The sequence below is a fragment of the Crassostrea angulata genome, chromosome 1 (genome assembly GCF_025612915.1).
Source record: "Crassostrea angulata isolate pt1a10 chromosome 1, ASM2561291v2, whole genome shotgun sequence".
In the NCBI taxonomy this organism is placed as follows: domain Eukaryota; kingdom Metazoa; phylum Mollusca; class Bivalvia; order Ostreida; family Ostreidae; genus Magallana; species Magallana angulata.
The window spans coordinates 20,216,493-20,235,806 of record NC_069111.1 but is presented as its reverse complement, the minus strand read 5'-3'; the positions used below and the strand labels follow the sequence as shown (position 1 = coordinate 20,235,806).

The 19,314-nt window shown below is 33.3% G+C and overlaps 1 protein-coding gene across 1 annotated transcript in view; it reads left to right on the top strand.

Annotated features, from left to right (window-relative positions):
* The window catches only part of LOC128165051 (neurofascin-like), a 28,570-nt gene extending 22,252 nt beyond the window's left edge, over nucleotides 1-6,318 (top strand). Inside the window, exons 9-10 of the mRNA XM_052829251.1 lie at nucleotides 4,654-4,791; nucleotides 5,058-6,318. Coding sequence (XP_052685211.1) covers nucleotides 4,654-4,791; nucleotides 5,058-5,485 — 566 coding nt within the window. The 3' untranslated portion in view covers nucleotides 5,486-6,318. The remainder of the gene's footprint in view (nucleotides 1-4,653; nucleotides 4,792-5,057) is intronic.
* The last annotated feature ends 12,996 nt before the right edge of the window (nucleotides 6,319-19,314 follow it).

Sequence of the window (19,314 nt, the reverse complement as noted above, 5' to 3'; positions counted from 1 at the left end):
CTAAGGTCGATACAACGGCCTTGTCAGCAAATACAATCTCAAACTGGGTCGCATGCTGACTGACGCTTTTCATACTTATAATGTCAGACCATAATTAATCATCTAATTGGATACGGACATTTCTGTTTTTCCCGATTACGACAAAGAGCACACAGCGGGTGTGACTGGTCAGCAGAGGATGCTCACTCCTCCGTGGCACTTGATTATACTTCTCTTTTTTTCAAAGAGGTCCGTGTTCGCTCTGCTCCTGTTTTGTAATTTTCCTTTGGACTTTTGAATTTGAACACTGTTCGTTATCACCACATGTCATTGTTTTGTACCCTTACCAAAATACGGACCTTCTGGCAACACATTCTGGCATTATTGCAGCAATACTGCAGCAACATTCTGGCAATACATTGCGGCAATGTTGCTGCAGTAGCGTTTTTCGTATGCAAATGAGATTGCGGCAATATTGCCAGAAGGATGTTGCCGCAAAAGTTTTGCTGCAACAAATTGTTGCGACAACACCTTTCTGGCAATACATTGCGGCAATGTTGCTGCAGTAGCGTTTTTCGTATGCAAATGAGATTGCGGCAATATTGCCAGAAAGATGTTGCCGCAAAAGTTTTGCTGCAACATATTGTTCCGACAACACTTTTCTGGCAATACTTTAGATTGCAGCAATATTGCTAGAAAAGTGTTACAGCAAAAATTTTGCTGCAACACCTTTCTGGCAATACATTTGCATAAGAAAAATGACATTGCAGAAATATTGGTTCAATGCATTTTCTGTGCTCTGGCATCAATGGTACAATATATGCAATATTTATAAATAATAAAGGTATACAGTAAAGCAGTCATGTATATTATATTAATCTACAACCAAAATGAAAAAAAAATCTTTAATTGCCATTACAGTTTTATTTTTTTAAAGATGCAAAAAGGTTACAACAAGACTAACATTTCTCATTACATTAAATTTGGACTTTCAAAAATAAAAAACAGTTTGTGACTACACAATATTACAGAAGTAAAAAAATTAAATTATTCAATGTAACATGCACAAAATAAGTATTGAATTTAAAATATAATGTATAATATTAGAGACCTCAAACTGGAATTTCAACATGCTTATAAAGGACACCAGTTAAAATTAATAATCTTTAAATTTAACACATAAATACAATAAACACAAATATGATGAACAAATCCTGATGAAACTTGACTAAAAGTACTCAGCCAATCAGTGACAATTTATTGCTGCAGAATACATGTATTGTAGTTTGATTGACACAACGCGCACAGACGGATTGACACAACGCGCACAGACGGATATGAACCGTAAGCAAAGCTCAAACCATATAGTTCAAAAGTCCTGCACAACCACTTGCTGTATTACGACTGATCAAGGCATTCGTCCTAGGCAATCCAAATGTCCTTTTTTTGACAGCATCGTGGGCATTCTTATTTCACACATAAACAATCACAAAAACAGCTATCAGAATATCACAACAATATCCACATTGGAATTCACAACAATATCCACATTGGAATTCAGCACTGTTGTGTATATGTTCCTCTCCATAATCTTAAACAAATTACGTCATCATTCTTTTTTGGTTGCCAGTTTCACTATTCATTTAATCAGTAAGGTGGCAGCTTTTTTCATGGTTTTCTTCAGGTCTGTGTAATCCTGCGCAGACCTACTGGGAAGATAAATGGATTTCATATAAGCAGGAAATTGTTAATTGTTTTCAGATTTTAAGCAGTTTCAAGGGGGGGGGGGGTCCAGACATAATTACATTATAAAATTACTAAAAATATGCCTCGGACCCCTTTCCCCTGACAAACTCAAATAACCGTCGAACCCCCCCCCCCCCCCCCAATAAAATTCTAGATCCGTGCATTGTTCTTAAACAGTGTTTTATCCCCATTGGTATAATGGTAGATCGCAGTCTTTCGGTTTATATTCTTATAACAAACATGTTTAAACTGCCATTCAATGAATATATTTTTATTGCTAAACTTACTTTTTCAAAAACGTGCTCATGCAGATGGTGCAGGGGATCGATGTCAACACTCGATTCGTTCACTCAGATTCGTCCTCAGTTCAGCCAGGGACGTATATACAGCCGTTGATTTTTTTTTTTACAGATAAACACTCCATTGACAGTGTATTTTTTAACCTTGTTTACAAATAATTCTCGTATTTCATTCATTTCACTATCTCCAGTGATGGCAGGAGGCTCGATGGCAGACAACATGGCAGCTTCGAATGTGAAAATTGGCGGCTAGCGATTTGATCGACCAATCAGCGCGCGCGTAACTTAACATTAAAACGAAAGTAAAAGTGGAAACAAACAGCATACGGAAATTCTTAATATTCAACATGCATCGAGCAGTTTAAATACTCAAATCTAAGTAGACTGATATTTTAACTTAATGAAAAAGAATATACCGTTACAAAAGAACAGACAGGTCGGTATTCACGTAAAACATGAGTTGGGGGGGGGGGTGATTCAAACAGTCATCGTATCCATGCATAACAGTTATATGCGATTGAAGGGAATATCACTGGATTTTTTTAATTGAGACTTTCTTAGAATAAGACTTTAATCATAAAATATTAATTAGATTTAATTTTTTCGACTTATTATTTTTTTTTGGGGGGGGGGTATGTATACAAAAGCAATTCATGCAATTATAATTGACAATTTAAGACTTGTGCTGAATGTGTAAAATTTTATAAGTCTAAATTCTGCTAAAGCTTTTGCAAGCTTGGTAAGTATAATAAATCAGAGGAAAAAGAAAAGTTTGTGGTAAACTTCTGGCAAATTTTGAGGTGTTATAACTGAAATCATATCTAAATAATTAATTGACAATTTTGTAACCCCCCTCCACTGCTCGGCTTCTCGATCCTTAAATTATAATTAAAGCAGAAATCAAATATGATGCCTAGCAGTATTGCCAGATCGAATCATATATATTATGTATAAATTTATTAGTTCATGATTTAAATGATCAAATACAATGTCATGTAGATGTTACCCGAAAATTATTTCTGGCAGTATGATACTGAGTGTAGCCAGAATATTACCAGAAGTCGTTGCAGCTAGTGGCAATATTCTAGGTGCATGTTAATATAATTTTTTACAGAAATAACTCTAATAGTATTGCCAGAATGTTGCCAGAAGTTATTGCCACTAGCTGCAACACTCCAGCAGTATTGCCAAAATGTTACCAGAAGTTGTTGCAGCTAGCGGCAACATTTCACTAGTCTCAAAATCTGGTTTCTGGTAACAAAAATGTGTTGCTGCAATATAGCCGCAATATTGCGGCATTGTTGCAGCAATAATTTTACTTTGGTAAGGGTAGTTCAAAACTCGGAGGGTCGGTTTACATTGCAATACCATATACCGTTTTTCCATCAACTAAAATACAACTTGTTGATCTTTTGTTTCGTTTTTGAGATGTAACAAATTTGTCTTTCCTCAGAAATTCGCCATATAGATTTTAAAAATTGTTACATTACAATTTGAAATATAAATCAAATACAAGATACGCTCGAAAATGTTGGGGAGTATTTCAGTAGAAAGCCGAGATGCATTCTATCGGACTGACAAAAACTTTACGACAAAAACTTCAAGTTTAAACTTTAATGGTAACACTTGTATTGGAAATCTGTAGTGCCCCAAAACGAAATATTAATGCATGTATTCTCGACTAAGAAACAAGCTTACTAAACGCTTTCGAGTACTTTCAAAACTTTGATTTTCATTGTTATTGGATTTATGAAATAACAAAATTTCACATGTGCTGTCCAACATATATTTTAAAGTGAAAGTATACCTGTAAATGTTATACATATGAACATGGTTTTGCTTGGGGCAATAGTTCTTCTTAAACACACGTACAATTATGGAACGCCATATTCGAACGAGATATTTTTGTCTGTGTCCATGGAGGTACATTTAAGTTATATTTCATTGAAAACTATGTATATTTTTAATTACAGACAGTTAATTATTTGGACCCCTATCCTACTTCTAAAAAGAATTAACTTTCAGTGATAGAACTAACAACAAATCTAATTTGAACTGGTATAGAGATGTATGTCATATTCAACTCATCTTGTTTTGAATTGACATTTATTTTTTACGATGAAAATATTACGTCAATGTGTCTCCTTAGACACAGGAATTCTAAGAATAAACTGGAACTTTTTTGTTCTATTAATAGATCCAATGCCGACAGATAAAAATAGGGTACCCTATTTGAGGCAAAAGTACTACATTAATGTGCAAGGTTCAATGTTTTTCTCAACAAATGGTTGAAGAGATTTTTTTAAATCTTTAAAATAAGTCTGTAGCTGCGCAGTTCTACAGCTGGTACAAGTGGTTAAAAAGCCATTGTCTGATCTTGTATACGTAATTTGCATTAAAAACAACTTGTAGAACCACATGTCTATTGCTTTTTAATCTGTTAACAACAGTTTTTGGCAAGTTTTGGGCAGAAACAAGCCAATTCAAGAAATGATACTTTTTTATTCTCAAATGTACAAGATGGTCAAATGAACATCTTTGATGAAATTTCAAATTGTTTTACAAATGCTGTAAATCAGATTTTTTTTTATAGATGCATGTTTATCATTGAATTGTTCCGAATTTTCAGGAAAATACATCTTAAGTGAGAACAGCAAAGTGTTAGAGGTTACTGACGTTCAAAAAGGTTCAGATACAGGGACCTACCAGTGTATGTCAGAAAACAGTGAGGGTGTTCTACTGAAAGAAGCCATACTCAAGGTTATTGGTAAGTAGTAATCTAGATTTATTGTAGGCAGCTTCTGTCAGTTGATGGTAATGAATATGTTTGATTATATCTTTTGTGTGATAGAATATGCATATATTTAGCAGATTCAACATTTCAGCTATCATAATTTGCTCAAGTTGATTAATTACTAGTATTGCGGAGTTTTCTTCCAGTAAAGCAGCAGATTATTCTTTTTGAAAATAGTTTGTGAAAAGCAAGTATATGTATATGTACAAGTTTGCATTATGATATATTATTTTTAATAGATCCAATAACAATCCTAGAGCGCCCTCTAGGTAGGTACAAGATTATGCCAGGTGACGTACTGAACCTAGTGGTGGTCGCTGACACTGACCCCTCTCTCACTCTGCAGTACAAATGGATGTTTACTGACAACCAAGGCAACGAAAAGGAAATAGAAAGTAACGAGTATTGGAAGTTCTCTCGGCCTATTAACAACAATCTAACGATTGATGTCAGGCTTAGTACAGACCCAGGCATCGTATATTCTCTGACGGGAGATTATAAATTAAAAATATACCACAACTACGACCAGAAATTTATCAACGTCACCATTGAGACGGATATTATTACTACAGGTGAGTACAACAAATGGATTAATTCTCAAAATGATCGTATTACAATATATTGTACGTGCATATTTTATTTTAAATGTCCATGTTCGTTTGTGTAAATGCTAGGTCATACATTTTTTCTGGAAAACGTATGTGTGTTGTGGGACGATATTAGTGTGTGTGTTTTTAGCCCACCTATTTTTGTTAATACATTAAGTAGTTAATTATACACAGTCTTAAAACGTGATTCTTAAACGTGATACTTGCAATCTATTTAACAAATAAGGAGTTCGTTCGAAATGAAATGAAAATGAAAGCTTCGTCATCTGAGTCAAAAGAAGATGCCTTGGTAAGTATAAATCAGAAATTCAAAACTGTGTAGCTCATAAATGAAGTGTTCTGTTAAGTATCATTAAAACTCGGGGAGATATCGTTTAAGAAAGGTTCATAGTTTGATGCAAAAAATGCAGTTAAGACCAATAAAACCAACTGTTTGAATACGAATAATGGAGACCGAAATTTTTAAACCAAAATGAGAAGAAGGAGAGCACCCTAGAGGTAACAAAGAAAGGAGGACAAAGATGATCAATGAAAGGGTATGTGTGTGATAATTCCAGATGTTAATGATCTATAATTGACAAATCAAAATAAACTCAGCCAATTGCCGTGCCATCTAACCTTAAGAACTATTTTTTTTTAAAAATAAAAATGTTTTTTAAGCATTTCTTTAATTTTGTATAAAATTCTCACTAATATTGTATATCATTATATAATTGATTAATTCCTAGCTCTCTAATTGGCTCAATACCAACTATTAAAAAACCCCAGAACATTATATTCACCTGCACGTGACCTAAAAGGTCAATTTAACATTTGATTTCCTCTTCGCTTGATAACACTCAATTTGATATCTCTGTATCAATTCGTCGCAGAATCATATAATAAAATAACCATTGCTGGGTTTTTTTATATAATTGAATACGATGATTTAGCTACCCTCGAAGTACAATATTCACCTCGCCTCCAGCTCGGTGAATATTGTTTTTCTTGGGTAGCTAAATCATTGACCTAAAAACAGCAATAATTGTATATTGTTTGACTTTGTTTTTTATTAGGGATACGCCTTCCAAGGAACATGCACCATCTTCTTGAGGAGTGTTCCAGTTGTTCCAAGGAACATGCACCATCTTCTTGAGGAGTGTTCCAGTTGTTCAACACATGTAGGGGAAAACTAATTCTATAGTCTGATTACCAAGAAGCCCTCTATTGTGAAATTCATGGCCCCTGGTTGTAAAAAAGATTGGACAATATGGGTATATTCAATCTTAAAAAATCTTCTTCTCTACTCCCATACATATTTGTGAAAAATTATATGCATGGTCCACGGAGTCCTCTACCTATACCTGGGTCAGCGGTTCAGGTCCTAGGGCAGGACCAATATTGCCACATAGTGAAAATGTATTGGTTTATTGATACGGTATATTCTTCTGTACTATCACAGTGTTTGGAGGTAAAGTCATGCATTGTTATTATGTTCATAATGTCCTGACGATAAATTATGAAATTCACTGCCCAGGTCATGGGGCAGAAGTTGAGACTTTTGATATTGGGGGTGTGATAAATAGGGCCTTATATTGAACATGTATATGTATTTTTACTGTGGGTAATTGCTTTGTCTCATCCAATACTAGTAAAAGTTTTAACTTCATCTTGAAAACTTTTCCTTCTCTTGAACCCACACCCACTGCACCCCACCCCACCCGTTTCCTTGGATGACTTTTTTTAACATCAAGAGTGGGGTAACAGAGGAGTCTCAGATTATGGTTAAGATTTCAAAATGAAGCTTAAAATGCAAAGACTCCTACATGCCAATCTAAGGCTATGGTATTGCGGTAACCGTTAAGGCCTGTATGCCTCTTGTTTTTCTTAACAATTTTTTTTTGGTCTTTCGAGACTTCTTTTTATATAATTAAGTTAAATTTGAGACCGTTAAGACCCAGGGCTAAGCTATTGAAGGAAAATTGGTCAGTAGTTGTTATTTATCATATATTGTAATGATTGTTTTAAAAGTCAGCATGAATTTGCCACTGCCTTGTCTGTTCAGCTTTTTATAAATCATTAATGAATGATACTATTATCCCTGTTGAGCACCGTAACTATTATCATTATTGTATATGTACAAGTACATACATTTACACGACACGACGTCAATTTATTACAAAGAAATTGCAATTGTAAAGCGGGTACATACTTGTTACTACTATCCAAAGTACGAAAGCCGAGAAGGATCATTCGAGATTCGAGATTCGAAATACGAGATTCGAAATACGAGATTCGAGATTCGAAATTCGAGATTCAATATCTACATTAACCAATCAAATCAAGGATCTGAAAATATGTATCCTAGCGACATCAAACTGTTCTAAATAAAAATCATACGTACATGCTCTTACATACAAATAAATGCTATGTTCACTTCTCCCTACCTAACTAAATAATTATTTGCATTTACTTTTACACAGAATATCTAAGTAGACTAGTAATAATGCAGTGTGCTTCGCGGATCTAAGTGATTTTGTTTGCCCTGGTGCATTTCCACCTGATGCGTTTGAACCCTAAGGTATTTCACCACCAGTAATAGTTTAAAACCCGGGTTTATTCACCCCTTTTGTGTAAAAATGCGGTTATGGTAGAGAACTTCATAAGCGTAGCTAATTTTTTCTGTAGGGGGTCCTAGGCCGATTTTAGAGAATTTTACTATGTAAATTTAATAAGCTCCAATTTTCCCGAGGAGGGGGTCCAGATCCCCTGACCCCCTCCTTTCTAGATTTCCGCATGAAGATTAGTACATGTATCTAAATAATCTAAATATAAATAATCTGTCCTGTTTCACTAATAAATATAAGCATTACTTATCGTTTTTATGTATGCATACAGTGATACACTAGTACTATGATTATAAACAAATCATTGAGATATTATCACATCATACGGAATTACTAATAAATACAATTTTTTTCCTTTTCCTCAGTAAACAACTTATTATGAGTCTTACTTTTGGAATTGTTTTCAATATAGAAGGATACCTACTCTCTACAATTAAAGGTAGGGATGATAGGGTACCAATTTGTTCACATTGCCGATTTCTTGTGCAGAGAACAGTAAAACCTTTTATTTGATTGTGCATGAATATTTCAAAATTAATTGTTGTACATATATTTTGTTATAATTCATTCATTGATATATCAACAAGAAAGAATAAAAGCATGTTTCACAGCCAAGTTAAGTTTCTCTGTAGTTTCCTACCCCCTACCCCCACCGCACCAAAATTGACAATAATAACATATAAGTCATACAAATGTTTACTTTTTTGGTAAGTAAATCTCTAAAGATGTAAATAAGCACTGCAAACAAAGATGTGTGTATTTAATATACTACTACATTACACTTAGCCAGATAAAATGTAATCAGGATGAAGCTACAAGGGATGAGTGGTGCAAATTTACCAATTTGTCGCCATACACACAGAACCCCAAATAAAGAAACTGTGAGTGGTGTGTGGAATGCATAAAAAATGGCGGAAAATTATCTCAAATAATCAGTGCAAAAAGGCTGTTAGTGGTTCAAGATTTTTCTAAAGGACATACCCGATTAGAATAGAAAAAGAGTCGTACGTTTAAAACTAATTTTGTCAAAATTTTTAGATTCATTTGGTTATATTTTGGTCCATTTGGGTAAATATATGCACCAGCGCAGCTCTAATTTATATATAATCAAGCCATAAATTCAAAATATTTTCAAAAATTAATAGCTTTAAATCCAGTGGATGAAAGAAAAGGAAAGCAAGTCGAACTCGATGAGTGCTAATACCTGTGTTGAATGAATGGTACAGTAGGATATGCGTAAAAAAGTCCCGTCTTCTCTTTCCTACCCTATAATTATTGGAATATTAAAACCGATTATAAGAGTCAAATTAAAAATCAAGTACGGACATGTACCTGTTTATCAAAAGTAAAACTACTCATAATTTATCTACAGTGCATCGTTATGGAGCTACACAGAAAGTTTTATATTAATTTGCCGAGCCAAATAAAAAAAACCTGGAACACGATGAGAAAACAAAGTGGGGACAGAATAACTGACAATTGACAAATTAATTAGGACTATATAGCCCCCCCCCCCCTCTTGAAATGTATATACCGAAAACAGATTATTGGCGTACAACATCCGCACACAATTTAAAGAAAATTTCATGTTTTTTTAATCATTTTCGCTAGCTAATGTAAGACATCACAAATATCCAAAACCCCCTCACGGAAAAGGAAATGCTAGGGGATGAGAGAGAGAGAGAGAGAGAGAGAGAGAGAGAGAGAGAGAGAGAGAGAGAGAGAGAGGAGAGAGAGAGTCGATGTAAATCACAGGTGCGCTAACACCGTTAAAATTAAAGCTTGCTAGTTGGTCTGCCCTACCCTAACTTCCTCCTCTCTTTTCTCGTTTTAGAGGCTTAATTATTGTCTATATATGCTTGTAACAAATCAAATCAATTTCAAATTCTAAATCAAACCGAATTTGACACTACAAAACTCTCTCTGTGTCTGTCTGTCTGTCTGTCTGTCTGTCTGTCTGTCTGTCTGTCTGTCTCTCTCTCTCTCTCTCTCTCTCTCTCTCTCTCTCTCTCTCTCATATCGACAATGGCATTGCCATACCCTACAATACACTATTCTTATCTGGATTTTTGTCTTTGAGGTTGTAAATCATTTTATCTTCTATGGTTTAAAATTTTATCATAACCTATATTTTGACATGTCGATTATTTCATTGAGTTTCATTTCATAGCTAAAACATTTAGATTAAACAGATCTTTCTTCGCGAGCCGATTTTTACACGGGCGAATACACTTCGGGTTAAAATTGTTCGGGGGAAAATACATACAGGGCAAACAAAACCACTTAGATTCGCAAAGCCAACAGTGTTATTTCTAATTTAATGGTTTATACTGTGTGGGGTTAATTCATCAATGTTAATTTAACCATTTTATAACCACTATATAAGAGCTATTAAGACATTTATTTGTAGGAAAGAGCATGTACGAATGATCTTTATTTAGAACAGTTTGATGTTGCTAGGATACAGGTTTCAGATCCATGATTTGATTGGTTAATTTAGATATTGAATCTCGAATTTCGAATCTCGAATCTCGTATTTCGAATCTCGTATTTCGAATCTCGAATCTCGAATGATCCTTCTCGGCTTTCGTACCAAAGGGATAATTATTTCAACCGGAGATATATAACTTTTCATGGGAAGACTTTGTTTTGAGAAGTCGAACTGACTGCGAAACTGCGACCTGTGGTCAAGGAAACTATTTCATGACTGCTTGCTCGTAGTTCCTTTTTGAATAATTATCATGAGATTAAATTTTTAAATTATATTTTAATTAACACATAAACAAAATATTCTATCGTTCTTCCTGAGTTATTTATAAAAATCATTAAAAATTATAAAAACGTTTCAAAAACTGCGAATTTTGATATGAGTAACTGGTAAATCAGTCAAACAGAATTGTCATTAAACGATTAATAATTCTGCAATTGAATGCCATTACTAATGAAAACATGAAAGCAGACAGTAAAAATAATTATTGGAAAATTATCCTATCATTAGAATGTTGCATCTTTCCAATATTCAACCATGCATTCTTAAATCTTAACAAAAGTTTCAGCTCAAGATTAGTTTTGGCAAAATTTCAGGTAAGAGGGGGGTCATTATCATATTTATTTCAAATGTTGTATTCCTTGAGCTTAGGTTTATACTTTATTATGAAGCTTAATTACATGCACAGATGATATTCCCTGTGAATTGGTTATGGTACTCAGGTGATCGGAAAGGCATGTGGACCGCTTGTTTCTTAACAGTCATAACTGCATGAACACTTTGCGTTAGTCATTTCTTGTTGTTGTTTTTTTAATTTACAACTTAATAATTTTGTTCTTTTAATGTATTTTTTAAAACAAAACTGAACAAAGATTGAAATAAGTGGATTTTTTTTTAAAAAGTAATAAAATTTTGGTGATACATTGAACATATCTTAATTTTTGCTTCTAGCAGACTAAGTGCTATCCCTTACTGACGATTGTGAAATTCATGTCCACATCGTTAGGGTTCTGATGCAAAGGTTGGCCTTTAATTGTTCAGATATGAATCCCCCCTGAATACCCCCCGCCCCCCCCCCCCCCAAAAAAAACTTACTCTCTTCCACTGTTTCTGACAGGCATGACGAGTGTTTAGTTTTGATCAGCATAGAACTTCTACAAAATTAGTAAAATCCTTGATTTCTCAAAAATGGGTTCGTATGTTAGGGCAGAGCTATCGGTTATATGGCGAAGACGTTTGAAGTCTTTAAAGTTTCGTTTATATTATTGCACATCTAGCAATTAAAATGTTCGCTTTATTTTGATGAGAAAGAATTTTCTACCAGAATTATCAAATTTACGACCGATTCAGATGTTAAAGGTTGCTATTTTAGTAAAAGCTGGCATTTTTTCTTAAGAAAATATTTTCTCCACAATTGTGCATTTAGCAGGCAAACTGACTTTAAAGGGGCAAGGTCACGATTTGGTCAAAATTGTTTTCCGTTTCTAATGTTTACAATGCTTCAATAAGGCATTTCTAATAGTCAACCAAAATGCGAGTGTCAATCGTCGAGTTATAAGCGAGATGTTGAACTCACAATTCTCTGTTATGCAAACAAAGTGTGTGCCATGTTTTTGTTTACATATTGAATTTTGAAAACAAAATTCAAGGTTTAGACTTTGAAATATTAAATGAATTTGAATAGAAACTGTTTATAAACGTTCAAAACGAATAAGCAGATAGAAATAAGCTTAAAAAGAACCTTTATCGGTATATTGAACCAGAGTAATGTAAATTAATTAATTAATGTAAACAAAAAAAAAAAATGACACGAGCCTTGTTTACATGTACAAAACAAAGAATTGTGAGCTCAGTCTATTGCTTATAACTCTACGACTGCACTTAAATTTTGGTTGATCGGTCATTAGAAATGCATGTGCATTGTAAACAATATCGTGACTTATATGTACATGCCCCTTTAAGGTCAGGAAGAGCAAGGATCATGCCTCTAGTCATGCCAGTGGATGAGAGGTATGTATTGACAAAAATATATGTACTTCATATATATCTGTACTATGAAATGTGTCTGTGTATATAGAAGACTTGAAACATTTTATATTTTACTATCGGCTGTGTTGTCTCCCTCTCCGTGAAGACCTCTTATTTTTTTTACAGATATATGATAGCTGATTTTGAGTATCGGATAGAATTCAAAATTTACAACATGACAGAGGATCGAGTCGCACATTTTTCTAGAAGAATGACTTTTGAACTCAAAATTTTATGGACGATTATATATGCTACAAAAATATGGCTTTATTACTGTTTTGCGGACTGGTCATTTAAGCTTAAGCTTACTAGAATGATAAAAATATCCTTAGATAATAATACGGTAGCAATGAATTTAGTGAAAAAAAATAAAAAAGTTGTGTTTGTAGAAAGAAACTAAAAAAAACCTTCCATTTTTAAAATACTTTTATAAACATACTTTCTGAAGAAAATTTTTTTTTAAAGATACAAAGCAGCTCTTCTTTAAGCATTAAACATGTGTACAATTATTTTGAAAATGCAATACTTTACGTCGCAATTTTTTTTTAAAGCTTGATATCTTGCAAAATGTTTTATTTTCAGAGAATGAGTGAAGTCTTCCTTCCAGATGGACATATACAATTATACCACGTTTCAAAACCACTTGGGACTTGCATTCTCAGAAAAATAACTTCCTGTTTGGGTCTTTTTAAACTAGTTGTTTTATACAATAAATGTTATATATAGATTAAGATGAAAAAAAGTAACAAGATATTTTTTCAAAATCAATTCAAAGGTATGACTTCATGTGTATTGCATTTGTGATATTTTATGCAAATTTCACCGTATAGCTTTATTGAAAAAGGTGTTTCTAGTTTTTCATACAGTTCGTACTAAATATAGAAATTATGTCAAATATAAACTCGTATAGAGAAATTTTTGAAAACATATATGACAAATGCTCTTATATATTGCAATAAAATGATACAGCCATTCTGATGTGGTTGTTTACAATCTTGCTTTTTCAGATATTCAGTGGCTAAAGGAGATCATGTTGAAAACTCCCAAACTTCTGTAGATATTGTCCTAATTTTTGAGAATGATTTAAAACAATGTTTTAACTCACACATACATATGAAATCATATAAAATCTTAAAGAATTAAATTTCTATCTTAAAATCAGTATTCATTAAATTTCAATATAGTGTGTGCAATTATGAACTAATGAACTTTATTATATTACAATATTGAGCCAAGATATTGGACATTAGAGCTATGAAATTTTGAGAAGATAGTTTCTTTTTAAAAAGTTATAAAAATATTATTTGATATTGTGCAGCATTCATGGCTCTCTTTGTGCCACCCATTTAAACTCCTTTGGCAACTCTGTAGCATTCGTTGCTTCAAAGGTTTTCTTAATAAATCTAAAACTCCTGATGTTCAATGGTGATCCTCAAAATCAGAGTTATCTCGCCTTTTATAAATTTTTAGTACATTGATTTTGAAATCATCAATCTACACAGATTACAGTGTAAAAGTACTAGATATCATTGTATCATTGTTTGACATCAACGTCATTCATTACATATCAAAACTAACGTTGAACAAGAAATATAGGCGAAAATTCGTTAATTTTAATTAAAATCTTGAATAAAAAAGAAAGTTTTTTTTTTTTTACCAAACATTAGAATAAAAAGACAATCCTATGAAAGCTTGTATCTGTTTGATATAATTACATTGTATTTACTGGAACCTGTTCATGTTGATGGACACAAAATACAATCGTTTTGCCTCGTATTCCATAAATTCAACAAAAAACCACTGGCTCAAATAACAAAAAAATTAGCATTACCAAATATAATACCCCAAAAAAATCTATTATACAGGAAAATCAACGAAGCGGGGGTATGGATATACATTTTCAGTAATCAATCAGCCTCTATTCATTTGAGAAACCGGTCAACAATGACCTCTGTACATCCTTCCTATTACTAATTTGAAGCTACTTATTTTTTACTTTATGTTACCTCATTACTTTGTTTAGCTCTTCTCTCCCATGTTTGCCCCTTAAATCAATTAAATTAGCAATTATAAATCCAATGTGATCTTTGCAGTGTCAATGAGCATGGATTTAAATAGTGTTATATGAAGGTTCAGTTTGAGAAGCTGAAAATGTGCTTTATAAAAGGCAGATACATGTTATTGCATATACTTACTTCATACTGGTTATGAATTATTCGTTGAAAAGAATCAAAGAATCCTGCATTTCTTCAGTAACAATCTGGACAATTTTAATTGGTTTTTGATGTAAATTCCATCTTAATCTTATCTTTAACCTTTCAAGTAAAGAAATAAAATTCCTATAAATTGATTTTTCAAAGATTATTAAAACTGTAAATATGTATTTCAATGTTCTCAGAGGTCCTTGCTTTCATTTGACTGTGAGGGTGATAAGTTAAGTATCAAACGCAACTTGGGAGATAATTTATTTTTAAATCCTTTTCATAAATCCTCAAAAACAGCTTGCATTGAGAAATTCCAACGCAAAAAGGGTGTATTTTACCAATTAACGAAATTCTAGCATATGAATACACTATCATATGGTATATACAAAATACATCATCAGTAGAGTATACCCCATTTAAAATAAATGTAAACACGTTTACATGCTATCCAATAATAAAATATTTTTGTATTTTCAAAATCCTTGTAAGAACATTGAAATTATACTGAGAAAAATTATTTAGCAATATTCCAAAATTAAACAGCTAGAAATAATCAGCACAACAAAACAATTTTACGGTGGAATATCTCTGCCCCTTATGTGCAAGTTATTTTGCTATTAATTATGTTGACATGCAAGATAAAGATGTTGACATGCAAGATAGTTATGTCAACATGCAACATAACTATGTTGCCATGCAAGAAAAGTGCAATCAAATAAGAGTTATTAAAATAATCTCAAATATCGCCAACATGTGACATCCAAGATGCTAGATACGCTACCTAATGATGTCAACATGCAACTTATTTATGTTAACATGCAACTTCTTTATGTCGACATGCAACTTATTTATGTCGATATACAACTTAGTTATGTGAACATGCAAGATAAACATGTTGACATGCATATTTATGTCGACATGCAACTTAGTTATATTGACATACAACTTACTCGTATAAGTTGCATGTCGACATATTTATCTCGCATGCGAACATAAGTATGTTGCATGTTGACATAAATAAGTTGCATGTTGACATAATAAGTTGCATGTCAGCATATTTATCTTGCATGTTAACATAAATAAGTTGCATGTCGATATAAAAAGGTAGCATCTAGGATCTTGGATGTCACAGGAGGGCGATATTTGAGATTTTGTATAATTCATATCTGATTGCAATTTTCTTGCATGTCAACATAGTTATGATGCATGTTGACATAATTATCTTGCATGTCAACATATTTACCTTGCATGTCGACATATTTTATAGAGAAATAACTTGCACACGATGGGGAAGAGATATGCCACCATACGATTTAGAAACATTTAGCAATTATTCCATAAAGGAAAAGAGTATATCGGTTGGATCATTTAGTATTAACTTAACAAAGAGGAGTATACTGTTAGAAAGATATAGCAAAAACTGATGAGGAAGGAGTATAAACATTTAGAAAAACCCAACTGAAAGGTGTATATTGATTCAAACATATAGTAATAACCCAGCAGAAAGATGTAAACAGGTATAAACGTTTAACAATAATCCAACATAAAGGAGTATACTAATATTATATATAAAAACTTGAAGCTATAACTAAACAGGAGGGAATGTACCGGTACACACGTGTAACAATAACCAAACAGAAAAGCGTAAACCGGTAAAATATATAGCAATAGTCCAAAAGGAAGGTGTATAACGAAAAAAAATAAAGCAATAACCGACAGAAAGGTGTATACCGGTAAAACATATAGCAACAATCCAAAAGGAAGGTGCATAACGAAAAAAATATATAGCAATAACCGACAGAAAGGTGTATACCGTTAAAACATATAGTAATAATCCAACAGATAGGTGTACAACGGTTAAATCAGCAATAACCGACAGAAAGGTGTATACCGGTAAAACATATAGCAATAATCTAACATTCAGATGTATAACGGTAAAAACATACAGCAAAAATCCAACATTAATATGTATAACGGTAAAAACATATTGCAATAATCGACAGAAAGGTGTAAACGGGTAAAACATATAGCAATAATCTAACATTAAGATGTATAGCGGTAAAAACATACAGCAAAAATCCAACATTAGGATGTATAACTGTAAAAACATATTGCAATAATCGACAGAAAGGTGTATACCGGTAAAACATATAGCAATAATCTAACAGAAGGGTGTATAACGGTAAAAACATAGCAATAACCGACAGAAAGGTGTATGACGGTAAAACATATAGCAATTATCCAACAGAAAGGTGTATAACGGTAAAAACATAGTAATAACCGACAAAAAGGTGTATGACGGTAAAACATATAGCAATAATCTGACAGAAATGTGTATAACGGTAAAACTTATAGCAATAATCTAACAGAAATGTGTATAACGGTAAAACATATAGCAATAATCCAACAGAAGGGAGTATACTGATAAAACATAAAGCAATAAGCAGAAAGGTGTAAAACGGTAAAAACATAAAGCAATAATCCAAATAGAAGATGTATAACGACCCCCCCCCCCCCCCCAGAAAAGTGTATACCTGTATAGAAACACTTATGAGTGTATACTAGTTGAAACATGTATTTCTTGATTTTTTTGCATTTTTTTCAAATATTTATGATCTTATTTTGCACTTATTAACTCATATTGATCGGATCACGAATAACTAATTCGTCAGACATTTTCTACATATGCATTATTTAGTGCTGTGGTCGATCATTAGCCATGATGGTCAGTATAAATGAATACATCTTTAATGTCATTGATTTTATTTGATGTAATTAGGCAAAATATTAATTTAATTAAATTTGTGAACCAGTACATGCTCTTGTATGTTTGGCGATAGTTACGCAGAAATTTGGCCGCTGGAATCCTATTCTTTCCCCTTTTTAAATTATCTTTTGAATCAATACACTGAAGTTACTCGACGTATTTTTGTTTGTTCGAGCTCTATACAAACTATTTTCATTTTTTGCTGTTTTGAAAATACATGTATTACTGACAATACCTGTAATTGCAATTCTTGCTTTGATAGCATGTAAACATTGAAATTGTATTCAGCCAAAATGGCATTAGCACCATCTCATTCACCCATGTTCTTTGAGACTAGTTGATTGAGTGATTTTGCGTTAGCATATAGTAGCCCCCCCCCCCCCCCGATGCTACGTTCTTGTATGAAACCATGCTACATGCCCTGGCGAATCCAGGAATGTTTCGTGTGTGTGTGTGTGTGTGTGTGTTGGGGGGGGGGGTCACCCCTTAGATTAGTCGTGCCAAGGATTGACTGTAGGACTTGGTCCTCTCGATCCGCTGCACAATTAGATGTACACGTGAAAGGAAACTTGCGGCATATGCATGGCGTCATTTCGCTCCGGATATAACGTGTCGTCAGATGCATGTATACTATAAAGGTGCTCACCAACTTGAAACAAATGCAGTCAACGTCAATACATTGCATTCAAAATCGATGTTGTTATGCATGCGTTTGATAACAGAATAACTTCATCTCGCCTCATATCCCAGGCAACTCCACCCCACATGTGTTTACAAAGACATAAGGTTACAACACAGTGACGAGCAGAGCTGAATGGAAAGCTTAATGGAACAGACAGACAAACAAGCTGTGCTCACTCTATCGAACGCGACTTGTTGGCTAGCCTGCAACGTAATCAGGATCAAGTTTTTTTTTATGTCACAGACTTGAACCAAGATAAAAGGAGTAGAACTACTGTTCGTGTTTATATAGCCGGTATATATTAGTTTCAATGTATTTGACGAACATTGTTCATCACTTACTTTCACTGAAACTGTTGATTTTTTACGTGTCCATTCAAATAGGCCTCTCTGACTAGAGGAATCCCGAGCTCAGGCGGAATGGCCCGAGATTTTACGATTGCAACATTTTTAAAAAGCATATGATGAGGGTTCGACTCGGACAGGTGAAAAAAAGAACAAACAGAATAAAACCTAACGATAAAAATAAAACCCACTGTGTTAATATTTGATAATATCGTTTATGGATTTAGCTAACTTGAAAGGTACATGTATTGGCTTTGAAACTACAACAACAAATTTTGATTTAAAAAACTTCGTAACATAACGCTGACCCAGCTCAAATGGTAGCGCACTATATATGAAGTACCTCAATTCATTGTTCCCGTGAAATGTAATCACACTGTCCCCGGGAGTTCCGTGGGAAATCGATCCTATTGGGCGGGGTGTGGTGAAAAATAATTTTCAATCTTATTGCTGTTGGTTTACTTTTTCAGAAGTTAATAGAAAAATAAAGATTGAAATGAAAATAAAAATTAAATCGTTGATAAGTTTGATATAAAATCGCGAAAATGTAAGCCATGCAGTCCTTCTGTCCTTTCTGGCATTTTTTTTCAAATAAAATTTGTTTTTAAATTATAAACTTTAGAGTTCCGAACCCCCTGTCTCTTCCACCAATCTTCGCTAAGAATACTGAATATTCAAAATTTTATTTATAAAACTTTCATTCAAAATTATTATTCTTCATTTGATCTGAATTCTATCTATCTATCTATCTATCTATCTATCTATCTAT